This window comes from Musa acuminata, chromosome BXJ2-6 (assembly GCF_036884655.1).
Source record: "Musa acuminata AAA Group cultivar baxijiao chromosome BXJ2-6, Cavendish_Baxijiao_AAA, whole genome shotgun sequence".
Taxonomy (NCBI): Eukaryota; Viridiplantae; Streptophyta; class Magnoliopsida; order Zingiberales; family Musaceae; genus Musa; species Musa acuminata.
Genome location: NC_088343.1, coordinates 19,716,045 through 19,730,591, shown reverse-complemented (window position 1 = coordinate 19,730,591; position 14,547 = coordinate 19,716,045). Strand labels below are relative to the sequence as shown.

The following is a 14,547-nucleotide window of genomic DNA, read 5'->3' as shown; positions in this document are numbered from 1 at the left end:
GAGAGGACTAAGTTTGTGTTCGATGTCATATACTTAAGCTTGTGCTAAAACCAGACGATACGTAACAAAAGATACGCATCAATCTAATGCACCCAAACCACTCGGGTTCCAGTTCTGGATGCCGGTAGGCCCGTCAGTCGAAGGCCTCAACCCCTGGCCAAACCGAACCCGATCCATGCATTTAATGGATCCCGCTAAATAGACCGGGTCTGTCAACATTGTCTACCCGAACCGGTCACTCAACGGCCTAACGGGTCGTGTTAAATGGACCGGGTCTGTTAGCGTAGTCTATTATGATCCGTTCTATTCACACCTTCTCTCTGGTCCCGTCCTCCGCGCTTTCTCTGCCGTCTGCGTCCGGATTCGTATCGATCGAGGTAGGAAGGTCTCCACGCTTTCCTTGCGATCTGCGTCCTGACTCTTCCATTTCGATCGAGGGAGGAAGATCTTCTCGTCAGCGAACCACTTGAACCCTAAATTCCCAGGTTCTGATCTTCAGCCCTCTTTTGTTTGTCGATCCCAGCCAATTAGATCGATCGGATATTTCTCTTTTTCCTCATTTGCTTAATTTTCTTTTGCCGTGTTTGTATTTCCGTGGAGATCGGATTAAGTGGTGTTGGTATGCTGTGTACTGAGGATACCTGCTCTCAGAGAACCTATCAGTCCAAACTAACAAATCCATATTCAGATCATGGAGATATTCTTTATCACAGAGATTAGACGGTAGAGTTCTTCTTACAGTGCTTTCACCACGAGCATCGAAGCTTGCGTCGTATCCTCGAACTGTTAGTTATGTATCTTTGCCCCTTTGAATTGTGCTAATTCGTTCGTGCCAAAGGTACGAGCAAAGGCTTCTAAAACAGTTCTTAGTCCTACATGGCTAAGTCGTAATTATGTGGATGATGTGTCCAATTTAAGGCTTTACCTAAAAAAGCATTGCAAGTCATAAGGTACCACAAGGAAAAGATTTGTTTTTTGATTACTTCAATTGCTACCAAGGGTAGGGTGAAGAAAGTAAAAAAAAAGGATCTTAGAGCTACACTGGAAACAGATCTGAGAGGGAAAAGGGCAATGACAGCTTTCATTGCAAGTGGCATTACTTGTTAAATTCTCTGCATAAGTTTTGTCTCTTTGAGTTTTAGCTCCCTGAACAGATTATTTAAGGGGATAATGCAAATAGTTCAAAAGTTGGAAAGGATGTGAGACTGACAGGAGAAGGATGCAGTTGAAGCTGACTGAGGTCACCAAGTAGAGGATGCTATCTTGTTAAACTTGGACTGTGTCCACTGTGAGCAATATAGTTACAGGTTATAATGTAATTTGTCTTTGTAATTTTCTTTTCATGATAACTTCAATAGGAGTTAGGACTGATCTGGCATCACTCTCCGCTACTGTAGGGGATGTGATTAGTCCCATGAATTATACAGAACTTTACTATCATTACATTTTGAAAATATTTGGTTCAAGAATATGTCACTTAGTGGCATGCCTTATTCAGCCATCACAATCGAGGACTTTATTGCATCAATTTTTTGGGTAAAAGTTCTCTTTTAGGGTTGCATCAAACAAGTGAAATATGTCATGCAAAGTTGGTCAGAGATTGCATCTCGGAAGTTAGGGTCTGAAGCATTCATCTTAAAAAACTTTATGATTTGTGGATAAAGAGTGGATGACATATCACATGTACGGGAGAAAGGAATGAAAATATGGTGATTGGCATTAGATGTCTAGGAGAGTACACACCAATGATGTCATTATATTTAAGAGATGAACTTGCAGACATGAGACTAGAAGATAGTGGCGCTTGAGGAGCATGGAAACGCAGAGTGATTTTTCGTAAACAATTTACACAAAATGATAAAATGTGTTTTCTACAAGGTGAATATTCCCACATTAATCTGTTTGCTTCTCAAAAACATCATTATAGATAAGGCCTTTGAAACTTCAAATACAACTGTGCTGTCATATTCTATTTTCTGGTGTGTAAGTTGACTGATTTGCTGTCAGATTCATTCGAGTTTCATATTTATTTAAAGACAAAGTTAATCAGGGAACGAGTTCTGGATCATTTGAGATAAGTTTGTTGCGTGAACCAGAGTCATTTTGGTTCTTGATGAGGATGCAACTCATTGGGTGGGTTATGTCTAGTCCTATCCTACTGGATCGTAGGTTGCTAAGAGCGTGTTGGACTAGGTTAGAACTATTAAGCAAAGTCATGGCAGATTGAGTTGGATCTGATTTCTAAGATGGGACCTCTTTTGAGTTAGCAGTTAGCAGGAGAGAGATAACGTGGTTGATTATTGGCTGCCAACATTTTTCTTTGTTAATAATACACATGGTCCAGATTATTGATGATAGTTGATACTGATATTCCTGCATATGTCGCAGTAGCTGATATCATAGTGAATCAGAAATGTTTTTTTACTCTGGTTTTAGCACCAATATTTATTCTACTACTCCATCGTTCTTTAGCATGCCGCAAAGAACTTAAGATAATTTAATGAAGGTAGTGTTGAACCTACTTATGAACTCTTTGCATTATGCTCTCTGGTAGTATTGCACTATTAGGGCATAATTGCAAAGAGTTCATACTACTCCAGCCTCCAATTATGATTTTTAATCTCTGGTCAGTTATCGTGACTACACTGTAGGATCGGTAGTGGTAGAATTGTCTATCATGGAGCACAAAACCATTCTTGGATGATGATGGTGATATGCATTGTCAATGCTCTAATCTCTTTCGGTCTAACTACTAAATTATTTTCTGTAAACCATGTTTCTGTCTATTGATATCTCATCAAGAACTAAAGATACTATAACACCAACAACAACAACAACAAAACTGTAAGTCCCAACTATTTGGGGTCAGCTATATTGATCTTTTGTTGCTATTGAGATCTGTAAAAAACCTTAAGACACTACTAATGGGATATTCTCTTTCTCTTATCTGAGCATTCTTGTTATACTAGTTAACAGTCACACTAGGATTTGGTGATCTTCATATAGCCTATTGATTCTACATTCATCTTTATGATGGGTAGCATTGATCCTCTGGTAGTCATGATTGATATGTTAATAGAATACATTAATCGTTAGAAGTTGGTTGTTTGATAACTTACAAGGTGTAGTGGATGTTTTGTGAATACTTTAGTCTGTGCAAGTTGTTGGTGGTATTAAATGCCACTGGGAGTATATTGTGTTCCTAGATTCAACTGTTCTTATATGTAACCAATTCTTGGTGAGTAAAGTTTGTGCACTTTTGCCAATATGAGATTATCTGTTGTTCTCATTGTTCTCCACTACCAAGTGCATGTTGGATTCCCATTCTTAGTTGCAATTAGCTTTTCCTGGATTTCAGTAGCTCTTGGATCTTAGTTCATTCATGTCAATGAGTTGATCATTTATGTCATTGAGTTGACTATTCTGTAAGCTTGAATATGTTTGATTAGTAGATCTTCCTAGAAAATTGAATTCACAATTTAGTTATTGTTAAGACCCCCATTTTGTTTGACCTTCTCTTTAGAAAATGGTGTATTGAATGGGAATCGTTGTCTTTGATGTGTAACCTAGGAGTCTAATTTTACCCTCATTTCTGCTGAAAGTATTAGCGGCTTAAGGAATAACTACTTTATGATCGACAAGCACCTCAAGAATCAAAGCATCAAGATGCTACTGCTTTTACAGTCGCAAAGTATTGTGCTTTTTCAGGCATGGGCCTTTGGACATTGCTCGAGGGCCTTTTGCTCCTTGCAAATGCATTGGCGATACTGAACGAGGACAGGTTCCTTGCTCCCAGGGGTTGGAACTTCAATGAAGTCTCAGGAGCTGCCAGAGCCAAGTCATTGAAGGGGCAACTAATAGGGCTCATTTACGCAACCCAGTATCTGAGAGTTCCACTAATAATTCTCAATGCCATCACCATTCTCGTGAAACTGGTTTCGGGTTAGCATGTAATGAACTTGGTCACATAGTCTTTGTCGTCGTCTGCTTTCCTCGGAGCCATTTTTGTCCCTCAGGTGACTTTGTAGGTACACCATATAATAATCGGTCGGTCATTTTCTAGAATCTAGTCTTCGTATATATATCCTTGGAGATGCCAGAAAATCTATGCACATCAAAGTTGAATTTCTCATCACAACTGGAAGTTAAAACTGTATACTAAATAAGATTTCATTTCTTGTACGTGTGTTTGGAAGAGATTCATCATTTTTTGATCTTTAATCGACATCTATATTCATTAGAAGGTTTAGATTGTGATTGGTGTAAATTAGGTTGTATGACTGATGGTTATCGTAATTCAATACTTCTTAAGCCCATAAAATTGGTCCAAAAATTGATTTACAAATTTGATAAACTTTTTTTTTATTGTTCTTGATCAAAATAAAACCGGTCTTTCTCGGATTCCCTGCCATCACTGAAACAAAACACCCCCAGCCTTTGTTCTCGGGAGGGGCGGCTTCCTGCCCTCTACAAACTCCGAAGAAACACATGAAATGAAATCTGGTCAATTTAAGGCCTTTTTGGGCGAGAAAATTGGTGCAAGCGAGAAAATGTTATTACAAAGTTAAAGGGCTTCAAGTTTCCGGAATTAGTTAGTATATTTACTCACTCCTTTAAATTCCTATATTTCATATATATCCCCTATTCCTCTAAATATTTAAATATTTCATACATGGCAATATCATTTTTATCATTTATCCCTGAGTTACTCAGGGTATATTTGAAAACACGTTTAAAATGTGCATTGAGGTTCCGATGTACATTTCAAATTGGTATTTGGTAATTTTTTTTTCAAAACATATTTGGTTTGGATGCTGCATTACGAATACTTAAATGTTATCTTAGGATTAACATTAGCATTTTATTATTTGTGGGATTATTATTATTATATAATATAATTTTTTATTTATATAATAGTAATAATAATAATAATAATAATAATAATAATAATAATAATAATATTCTTATATTATTATGATATTCTCTAAAATCACAAGATTATTATTATATAATAGAAATCATAATTCTTATTTTCTCTCCCCTTCTCTTTCATAAATTTTATTTATTTTTAAAGTTTCTTTTATATTTATTTATTTTACTTTCATTTATATTTTTTTATTTATTATATATTCCAGTCATACAATTTTTTTTGTAAGATTATTTATATCCATTCATTTATTTATTTTTATTTATTTACTTATTAATTTAGATTATATATATATATATATATTCACTTTTGAATAAATATTAAAAAGATAAATTTGTTAGAATTTTAAAAATATAATTTTAAATAATATTTTTAAAATATAATTTTCATCTATTATTTATCAAACGCTCAAAGCACTCTACAACTGCAATGTTCAATTCAACTTTTTTCTCCAAACACATATTTATAATGTAAATGTGTTCTCAAATGCAACCTCAAGCTAATTACTATTGGTAATGGTCATTATTAAATTTTAAAAATTAAAATTATAAATACAAAAAAATCTTTTATTACTTTCATTCATTTCTTGATTCCTCATTTTGTTTGATATTTTTGAAAGTAATAATTGATGGAGATTAACAATGATAACATACCTGTAATTTTTTTAAAAATTTCAGGATATATGTATAATAAAATTAAATTTAGGGATATATATATATATATATATATATATATATATATATATATATATATATATATGTGATTAGCAAGGAAAAAATTGAATATAAAAAAAAAATGATGACTCATTGATCCCTGAAAAAAGAAAAATAAATGAGGAAGAGAACAACCCTTTTTTAACACCAAGATTTTCCATGATTCCTTGCTGACATCTTGGGTAAAGACAAATGCACCGGTTCTAAAAGAAGGTCGCTTAGGTCATGCTCACGAAAGAGGTTCTTTAACCTACAGCTCGAAAGGGATGTTGGAACGTTGGAATCTCTCAGACACGGATAGAAAACAAGAAAGAACGGCCTGTAATGAGACTCCCACCATTGACCACCAGACTGGGAAAGTGAGAGAAATATGCAACGAGAGGGGAGGGGAATTGGGTGGTCAGTAAGGTGTTTTCTCTTCTTGAAAGAAACACAAATGATCTGGTCCTGAACTAAAAAAGGAAAATAATGTTCAATGCTCCCGAAAAAGAAAAATAAATGTCCCATTTTTTTTTGCATAATTTTTTTTTTATAAAACATTGTGCGAAAGTCACAGCACGACAATAAACAAGAATATTTATTTTTTTATCATAAAAAAAAGATTCAATGAAAATAGTTGCTTTTTTAAGATTTAGAAGTACATACGTTTTATGTCTTTCTCATATCCAAAAAAAATTCCAAGAAATTTATACGCCTATTTTTATACCTTTATCGTGAAGCTTTCATGCATTAATTTTTTATGGTGTAAAAAATATAAGAAAAGCTCAATACCAGTAATAGCTTAGAAAAGTTTATAATCAACAGTCATGTTTTGTTTTACGAGTACCACACAGTATGTGTTAACATATATTTTCAACTGTTACATGCACATGAACAAACCAAGTGCAGCTCCCCCGGAGCCGGTATCTCCAGATCACAACTATTGCCGACCATCTACTCTTTTTTGTAAAAAGAATGATCCAATTGCAACAACTGCCCCTGTTACTGCAACTGTTAGTAATATCTGCCTATGCGATGAGCGTTGTGCCCGTGCCGGCCTTCTCTGAGCCCTTTCCCTCTCAGCAGTTCCCACATCCCTTCAAGTTTTATAGAAAAATCCCAGTAAGTCACAAAAGATGATAGATTTAAGCAAGAAGATAAGACATTTAAACACAGACAACTAAGAGTAACTGCTTAGAAATGATAACCATCTCTGGACAGGATCTACAGCATGTGTAAAGATCACAACACTTCACAAGCCAAGCATTTCCAGTACTCTTAAACTTGTTACCGATCCATTGGGGGAAACAAAAACAGCATTCCTGACAGCATGATTGTTTTTTTGAAACAAAAAATATTACATGGTAGAAAACATCCACTCTGAGGATTCGATAATTTTGTGAATCTAGATTCTTGTTTAATTGCTTCCATCACAGGTAGGTTCTTATGCTATCTGAAACTGACTCCAGCTAGTAGAAATCCAAACCCCCAACAGTAATTTTTTACGAGAATTGGAATTTGATGCTACAAAATTGTGATTGTAAAGAAAGGAAACAAAAAAGAAAAGTTGTGGTCCATTTTGATCTTGACCAAGAGGATTAAATGATTTACTTCACACAATATTCAATCAAGTGTTCACAAAAGATTAAAACATGACAGATCTGTGTGAGATTGTGATAACCTAGGTTTAGTCACTTATTTAAAGTGGGTAAAAGGCTTAAATCGGCTCATAAGGATAAGATGCGTGTGCTATCTCCAAATAAGATTTAAGCATTTTGAACTATTAGTAGTTCAGCTGATCTAGTATTAGATATGGTGAAGAGCACAAAGTAGCAAAAAATTATCCATGGATGAGACTAGAGACATATCACAGCGTAGAGCCACCCACTACTGGGTTAGTTTCAAATGCACTATGGTAGGATTTAATTTGGGTTATATTGATCCTTGACAAGAACACTAAGCCCTCAAGTGAGAAGATTGTAATACCTAGATTTAGTCCCACATTGGAAGTAGGTAGAAAACTAGAATTAACTCATTAGAGCTTAATGGGTATACTACCATAAACTTAGGTCTATGTATTTTTGACTAGTGGTTGAAACTCTATGTTAATGTGTTAGTTATCCCATTGGCTGGATCAAAATAACAAAGATGGCCAAAGTTGGTTTGTATCATACAATAAATAAATGTTAATTCATGAATCAAGAACTTGGCAATTGCTTGATGCATTCAACAAGTAGTTTTTTATATTTAACTAGCTTTACTTGAAATCCGTCATGTCAGATTTATGCTTGTAAAAAATTTAATTAGCATAATTTAAAAATTTCAAGTTCACTTGAGAAAATACCCAAATTGGTTATATTAAATGCACAAAACAATAATTTTTCAACAATTTTTATGCCCATGGAGTCACTAAAAGGTTGTCATTGTATTTTATCAACAACATGTTGGTTTATTTGGCCACGATTTTTTGTTAGATGGATAGTCTAGATAATTAAAAAATGTTTGTTCTTGTTCATGGAAGACATGAAGGGGGCAACATTCAGAAAAAGGAATAGATAAGTTATTGCCTATCTCCTATTCTTTTTACTATCAATATTTTGCAATTCAATTTATTTTAATTCCATCATGATTCGTACCAAGGTTTTTAATCTCGTACCGTATCGAGTACCAGTGTACCAAGTGGTATGCCAAAATTCTAACGAGCAGATGTAGGTTGGTTCAACCACAGCGACCATCGGATGGGGGTTAGTTGACTTGACGCGGTTAGTCAGGACCGGTGACCCCCAAGCTACTATAAGACATGGGATCGACCCCATCCAACCCTTGGGCCTCCTCGATCCTCTCCATCACCTTCCGCGTCGACGTCGACCACTTGGTCGCCCTCCTCTGCCGCTATCGCATCCCTCCCGACGAGCTCCGTCGTCCTCCCACGCACCTGTCCGACCTCGAGACACACAACCCCATCCCTCCCCATTGCTTTCTCTCTCTCTCTCTCTCTCTCTCTCTCTCGTGCTCCTCTCATCACCTTTTGTGTTGACACCCGCCGCTTGGTTGCCCTCCTCCGTCGCCCTCCCACGCACTTGTCCGGCCTCGAGATGCACAACTCCATCCCTCTCTCTCTCTCTCTCTCTCTCTCTCTTGCTCCTGCTCCTGCTCCTGCTCCTCTCTTACGATCGAAATGTTGGGGTATGCATCCTGACTCCAAGATCCAAAAAGAAGAATCGTACCGGTAGTGGGTGATCCATGTGCCGATAGGCTGGCAGACTGAAACGTACTGCCCGTATCGGGCAGTACAGTACAAAATTAAAAACATTGATTCATACAACGTGCTCTTTTTAATACGATAGAATCCTAGATCTGTACCTAGAAATGTGTTCTTATTGTCATGTAGAGATGAATTATTTGTTTAATCCATGATTTGATCAACAGAAATGGCTCTCCCTAATCTTTTTCTTTTCTGAACACCGAGGATTAACTTAAGCAAGTAGAGAAATCATCATGTTAGCTAATAACTACCTCATCATTGTAACTACTACCCTGCTGCAAGTGAGCTCATCCACTTCAGCTCTCCATTAAAGGAAGTTAGAGTACAATCATCCATGGCTAGCTTTATTGGGTTGCTATTTAGACAACTTTTTAATAGGCCAAAGCATTGATTAGCTTTTTAGCTTCCTTTAAATTAATTTTCATAGTTTTACATGTATGCCCTAATTATATTGATATTCTTTAAATTCAAGAAAAGCTCAAAACATACTAAACCGAAAGCATTATCAAATTCAAAAGTTTCAAGAAATCTACCAAATCTACATATTAGAAAAGAATAATACAATCTATATAACCACATAAAAAATAAAAACCAAAATGAAAATATAGAAAGAACTGGTTTTTCAAAGTCTACCTGGAAGGTTCTGCAGTACCAGCTGAGTTGCCATGAAATTGGATATCGTGGTATATTCTTTCACGCAAGCGAACATATTTGTGACATATGTCACAATACTCTGTTCGATTACCACATATTTCCTGAATTTGCAGACCAATAATACTATGTTATCTCATGGTTGTAAATGATTCTGACATTTATTACTGTAGGTTCCAATACATTACCTGATGTTTGAGGAGATCAACTGCAGGCAGTGGGAATTCACAATATTCACATGTGATAATCCTCTGGGGACATCTTTCACCTTTATGTAGAGACCAAAGTTCGCGTTCCACTTTCTCACTGCATAGTGAACAATCCAACTGTTCACACAAATTCACCAGAACCAAAATATTAGATGAGATGAATAGATTAGGATTAGTGGTGCGTGAGGAAGATAAGTGATTTGACTATTATTGATTTAATTGAAATATTGCCCTACCAATAGCTCAATAATGGGAAACAATCAACGTAATTGGCTCTAAATATTTGGGAAATTATGATTTGTTGTTATAGTTGTTATTCATCATAGATCACATATATTGTATAAAGTATAAAATTTTTGTAATACATAGAAAATATAGTCATATAACTGTCTTGTCCATGTCATATCATGTCTGACTTCTGTAGAATTTGTCATGTCAGCATGTCTGTATCATGCCAAGTTAGTGTCTACCCTTTATTGGTCATAGAGAGAGCAACAATATTATTGATACTAGCCAAAGAGGCTAAATTCATGAAACTTATTTTGCTCTTTTTGGTGATCCATCCAATCTATCTCCCAAGTCTAGTGATGATAGAACTGATAAATGAGATGTAATCAACATTTTGAGCTCTTTCAATTGAAAAGAAATATATAATATAAACAGATAAATATTTTTCCAGTTATTTTTTATTAAATATCTATTCAAGACAAATCCATTAGCAATTCTTTTACAGAACTATTTCTTCTTTCAAATTCTTCTAAAACATCTTCTGCTTAAAGTACATTAGTCATTCTTTCACATTCAAATTTGAAAGTCTTCTTTGTATTCATTAATTGATAGAATGGACTTGGATACTCTGAATATTCTAAAACCTTTGAAATAAAAAAGAAAATGAATTGTCTAGAACTCCATCAATAATGATAATTGTAAAGCACAAAAATGTACCATGAGATCGACACATACCGGAGCATGACTTTCATTGTAATGGTCATCAGCATGTTTTCTCGGAATCATATCCCCACAAATTGCACATTTTTGAAGATTGCGAGAACAATGTGCATAATGCAAGTCAATATTTGATGTTGGAATGTCTCTTTGACTACATGCATAAGAGAATCATTAAGAGAAGCAGTTAAGCATATAAATACATTAAACTATTTAATTAACCAACATCAATGAAATAAAAAGGATAAGAGAGACCTTCCTTACAATTTTAGCTAAAGGATTGATCATTGAAGCTAGTCATAGATAATCAAATTCTGCAGCTGTCTTTTCTAGATTTTTTTTTTCTTTTGCTATAGTTCTAGAATGATATATGAGACATCTACTTAAAGATAAGTAATGAACAACAATAAACATGAAACTTCTGCAAATCGTGAAGTAAAAGACAATCAGATTTATCAAAATCTTCATGCCTACCATTGTGACCCTTCTCAGTAAGCATGTACTGCACTGATAAAGTACTAATACTAGTCATAATTACATTCCAATGATGGTACATGACCCCGAATATTGATTACAAATACTTGTGGTACAGCAAGTGTTGTGCAAAGCCATGAAGGTAACAGCTTGGGTTAATTAAATTGGCAAATAAACCCTTACTTGGCATCAACGTAGACCATGATATTTAAACGCATTCCTATATTGACAAGCATATGAAATCAAATACTGTCTCACAATCTACCAAATTTCAAATATTTATAGTTATTACATAGCACCCACCACGATTGACAAGCGCATCCAGTCAGTGTCATAAAAGTTGTGACACAGTATAATCCCACCAATATAAGTTTCAATTTATTAGTTTGAGAATTTATTAGTTAAATATTTAGAGCATAAGTTTGCTCATCGTACATATGCAAATAAATGATCATTCAAGTAACTCTCAACCCATACAGCTATACATATATTTTATCCATAATAACGATACTATCAGGATGCGTGATCAAACACTCAGTTTTAAATTTAGAAAGTTAAAAAACATCAAAAATCCTTGCAATCGTTAAGGGGTACTATTAGATACGTGCAAGTGGTGGACAGGTCAAACGTAGATACTATGCAATGCATAATTAATCATATCATGATGAACAGATTGGATGACATTCTTGCAATTGCTAGTTTCATCTGTGTTATATTTTATTTCTTACATCTGGAGCATTAAATATAGTAAACAATCTCTTTCTTGAAAAACATATTAAGTATGCTGATGATGGGTTCATAATGTTGTTTCCAAGACGATGGTTACTTCATAAAACTTACCATAATTACTGATGGAATAAAATGAATAAAAGACCATCAGAAGAAGCAAATAAAATTCACAAGAAAAACTATGAACGCATTTTTAAACATCTTTGAATACTAAGGAAATATTGTAACAGACTTTATTTATAAACTTCAAATTTTTTCACTGCTATATTCCAGGAGAAACAATATTAAGACTCAAGTCTACAGTTCCAACGACTTTTAGATATTTACTTTACCTCCTTGATCTTAACTTTACAGAGAAATCAGTTGCTTAGCACACCATCTCTGCTAATAATTTATTATCTTTCTACAAAGAAGGGCAATAACAGGTAGAAAAAAAGTGAACACCAAGTACATTGGGAAGAAAAAAGGACCAATTGACTACGATTAGCCAACAACAGCACCAATCAGTTGCATTTCCAAAATACAAGTCTCTCATGGATTTGGCAATAAGAGACTTAAACAATCATGTAATGAGTGTCAACCCTTGAAGGAACACTCAGATGCCTATAAAAACAATTTATTAGGAAAATGAAAAATACTCTCTGGGAGGTGCCATCCATAAGGCTCTTGTTGGATTTGATAATAAGAGGCTTAATTGATAATGTTATGAGTGTCAAGCTTAGAAAGATGACCAAGAGGACGAAATAAGAAAGCTGGAGGGAAGAGAACCTACTATAAAGTCATTATACAGAAAACATACGAATACTGTCATGCAAATTGATGAAGAGACTATATGTCATGGATGGAAGTGCCAGTTTATACCAGCACAACATCTAGAACATGACATGTAGAGAGAATGTTGACAACGTATTGTATTGGGTCAAAACACGTGTCAATTTCCACTAACCCCATGTCACTTGTGTCAATCTAGACAGATCATGCCGACACCTTACCAACATACCCACACCATGGAACATAAAACCTAGTGGAGAAAAGAACATCAATCTAAGTGATCATCATCTTCTTTGCCAATGATAAGGAACACTCTTGACCATCATGGTACTTTGAAAACCATTATGGCCAAAGTTAAATCCAGTAATTTATGGAAAATTGTGGATGCTCAAAACAAGCTCAATCCTTTTAAACTGTAATGACTAGAGTAGGGCTTGTACATGTAATAAATCTCAACTCCCAAATCATTTTAGTTTGGACAAAAAGGGAATGGGTATGTCTATATCACACTTACACAATAAGTAGCAAGTCTAATTAAATTAATAGCAACTACATTTGCTTGCTAAATGTAGAAATTAAAAAAATTAGCTAGAACCGAAGCTCCAGTATCATTTGTTTTAGATCCATCACCTATATAGAAACAATTGTCAACCTCAATTTGCCAGAAGCATCTGAAAAAAATCATTTTATTAACATAAAAAACAATAATTTCTACAACTGCAATTATCTCCAAATCCCCTAATGGTTTTCACATGATCAATTGCTTGCGATGCAATATCAAGGGATCAGGTAAACCTAAGGAAAGTATCAAACTGGTCCAGCGTGCTTTCGTACATTATCGAATACACTTTAGGCAGAAAAACCAAGAGTCATTATCATCATCATCATAAAAAAAAGGAGCACGAGACAAAAGAACAGAAGAAAAGGATAAAGAAACAAAAAATCTTCCTTTTACGTAGAATACTACCAGGCTATAACCGGTGATCCGAAAGAAACAGGAAATACAAGAAGGATCAAAAAGCGACAACCAATCCTAAGATTTCATATAGAATTCCCAATCGATCGCATTAGGATCATCGCAGAAAGAAGACAAACCAGTGACTGCATGTAGAGGTGATCGACTCCGAGGTGATCTCCATCTGATTGATCGGGAAATCCACAAGCGACAAGAACGATCAGAAGAAAGGGGACAGAAAAATCAAAGAAATTAGAACTAAAAAAGGGGAAAAATAAATCAAATAACGAACAAAGGAGCAGCGAGGGTAAATACCTCCCCGACGCAATCGAGCGATCACCAATCGGAGAAGTTGAAGGCCAGCGGTCGCGGTGGCGGTGGCGAGGTGGACGGGTTTCTCCCCTCCGGTTTGTCCTCTTGCCTTTATGTACGTCTTGGGTGATACATACGATGGAAACTTTGCCGGTCTGCTTTGCCCGCAAATAAATCGTGTGTCAGCGGAGATGGCTCCAATGAACGGTTGAGATCGTTCTGTGGCGTGGCTGGTGCTCCCAACTGTGGTCGTTTCTAATAGTTCCGGTCGAACAATATACCAGTGTTCCCCCGCTAATTATTCTACAGTTAGACAGCCACCTGCCACGCCTACCCACCCATCTCTTCTTGTCCTGTGTCACGAAATGCGACATATACGAATCCAACCCACATCTCAAGTATCACTATCTGTGAAGTGGGTCCCAAGCATGTGACATCTTGTCCATTTAAAATACTGGTAATTTATGGGGTGACAAGATATGGAAGAAGAAACATAATGCTGCATGAATGCGTGGTATTTTCCCCACGTTTTATTTTTGGCAAAAATGTATGTCCATGGGAAGTATTATAAATGCAAAGAAGAGTAGGTAAAGTGCCGGCAAGAGTACATTACTCTT

The 14,547-nt window shown here is 35.5% G+C and overlaps 2 protein-coding genes across 2 annotated transcripts; one reads left to right on the top strand and one right to left on the bottom strand.

Annotated features, from left to right (window-relative positions):
* Positions 1-309: 309 nt before the first annotated feature.
* Positions 310-4,182, top strand: LOC135615179 (uncharacterized). Its single transcript, XM_065113331.1, has 2 exons — positions 310-485; positions 3,709-4,182. Exon 2 carries the CDS (start codon positions 3,711-3,713, stop codon positions 3,945-3,947), a length of 237 nt encoding a protein of 78 aa, XP_064969403.1. The 5' UTR covers positions 310-485; positions 3,709-3,710; the 3' UTR covers positions 3,948-4,182.
* A 2,212-nt stretch (positions 4,183-6,394) lies between these two features.
* Positions 6,395-14,070, bottom strand: LOC103988666 (uncharacterized). The gene is made up of 6 exons (XM_009407269.3): positions 13,934-14,070; positions 13,759-13,802; positions 10,708-10,843; positions 9,724-9,861; positions 9,518-9,639; positions 6,395-6,716 (listed from the first exon to the last, which is right to left on the bottom strand). Exons 2-6 carry the CDS (start codon positions 13,800-13,802, stop codon positions 6,560-6,562), a joined length of 597 nt encoding a protein of 198 aa, XP_009405544.2. The 5' UTR covers positions 13,934-14,070; the 3' UTR covers positions 6,395-6,559.
* Positions 14,071-14,547: the final 477 nt, after the last annotated feature.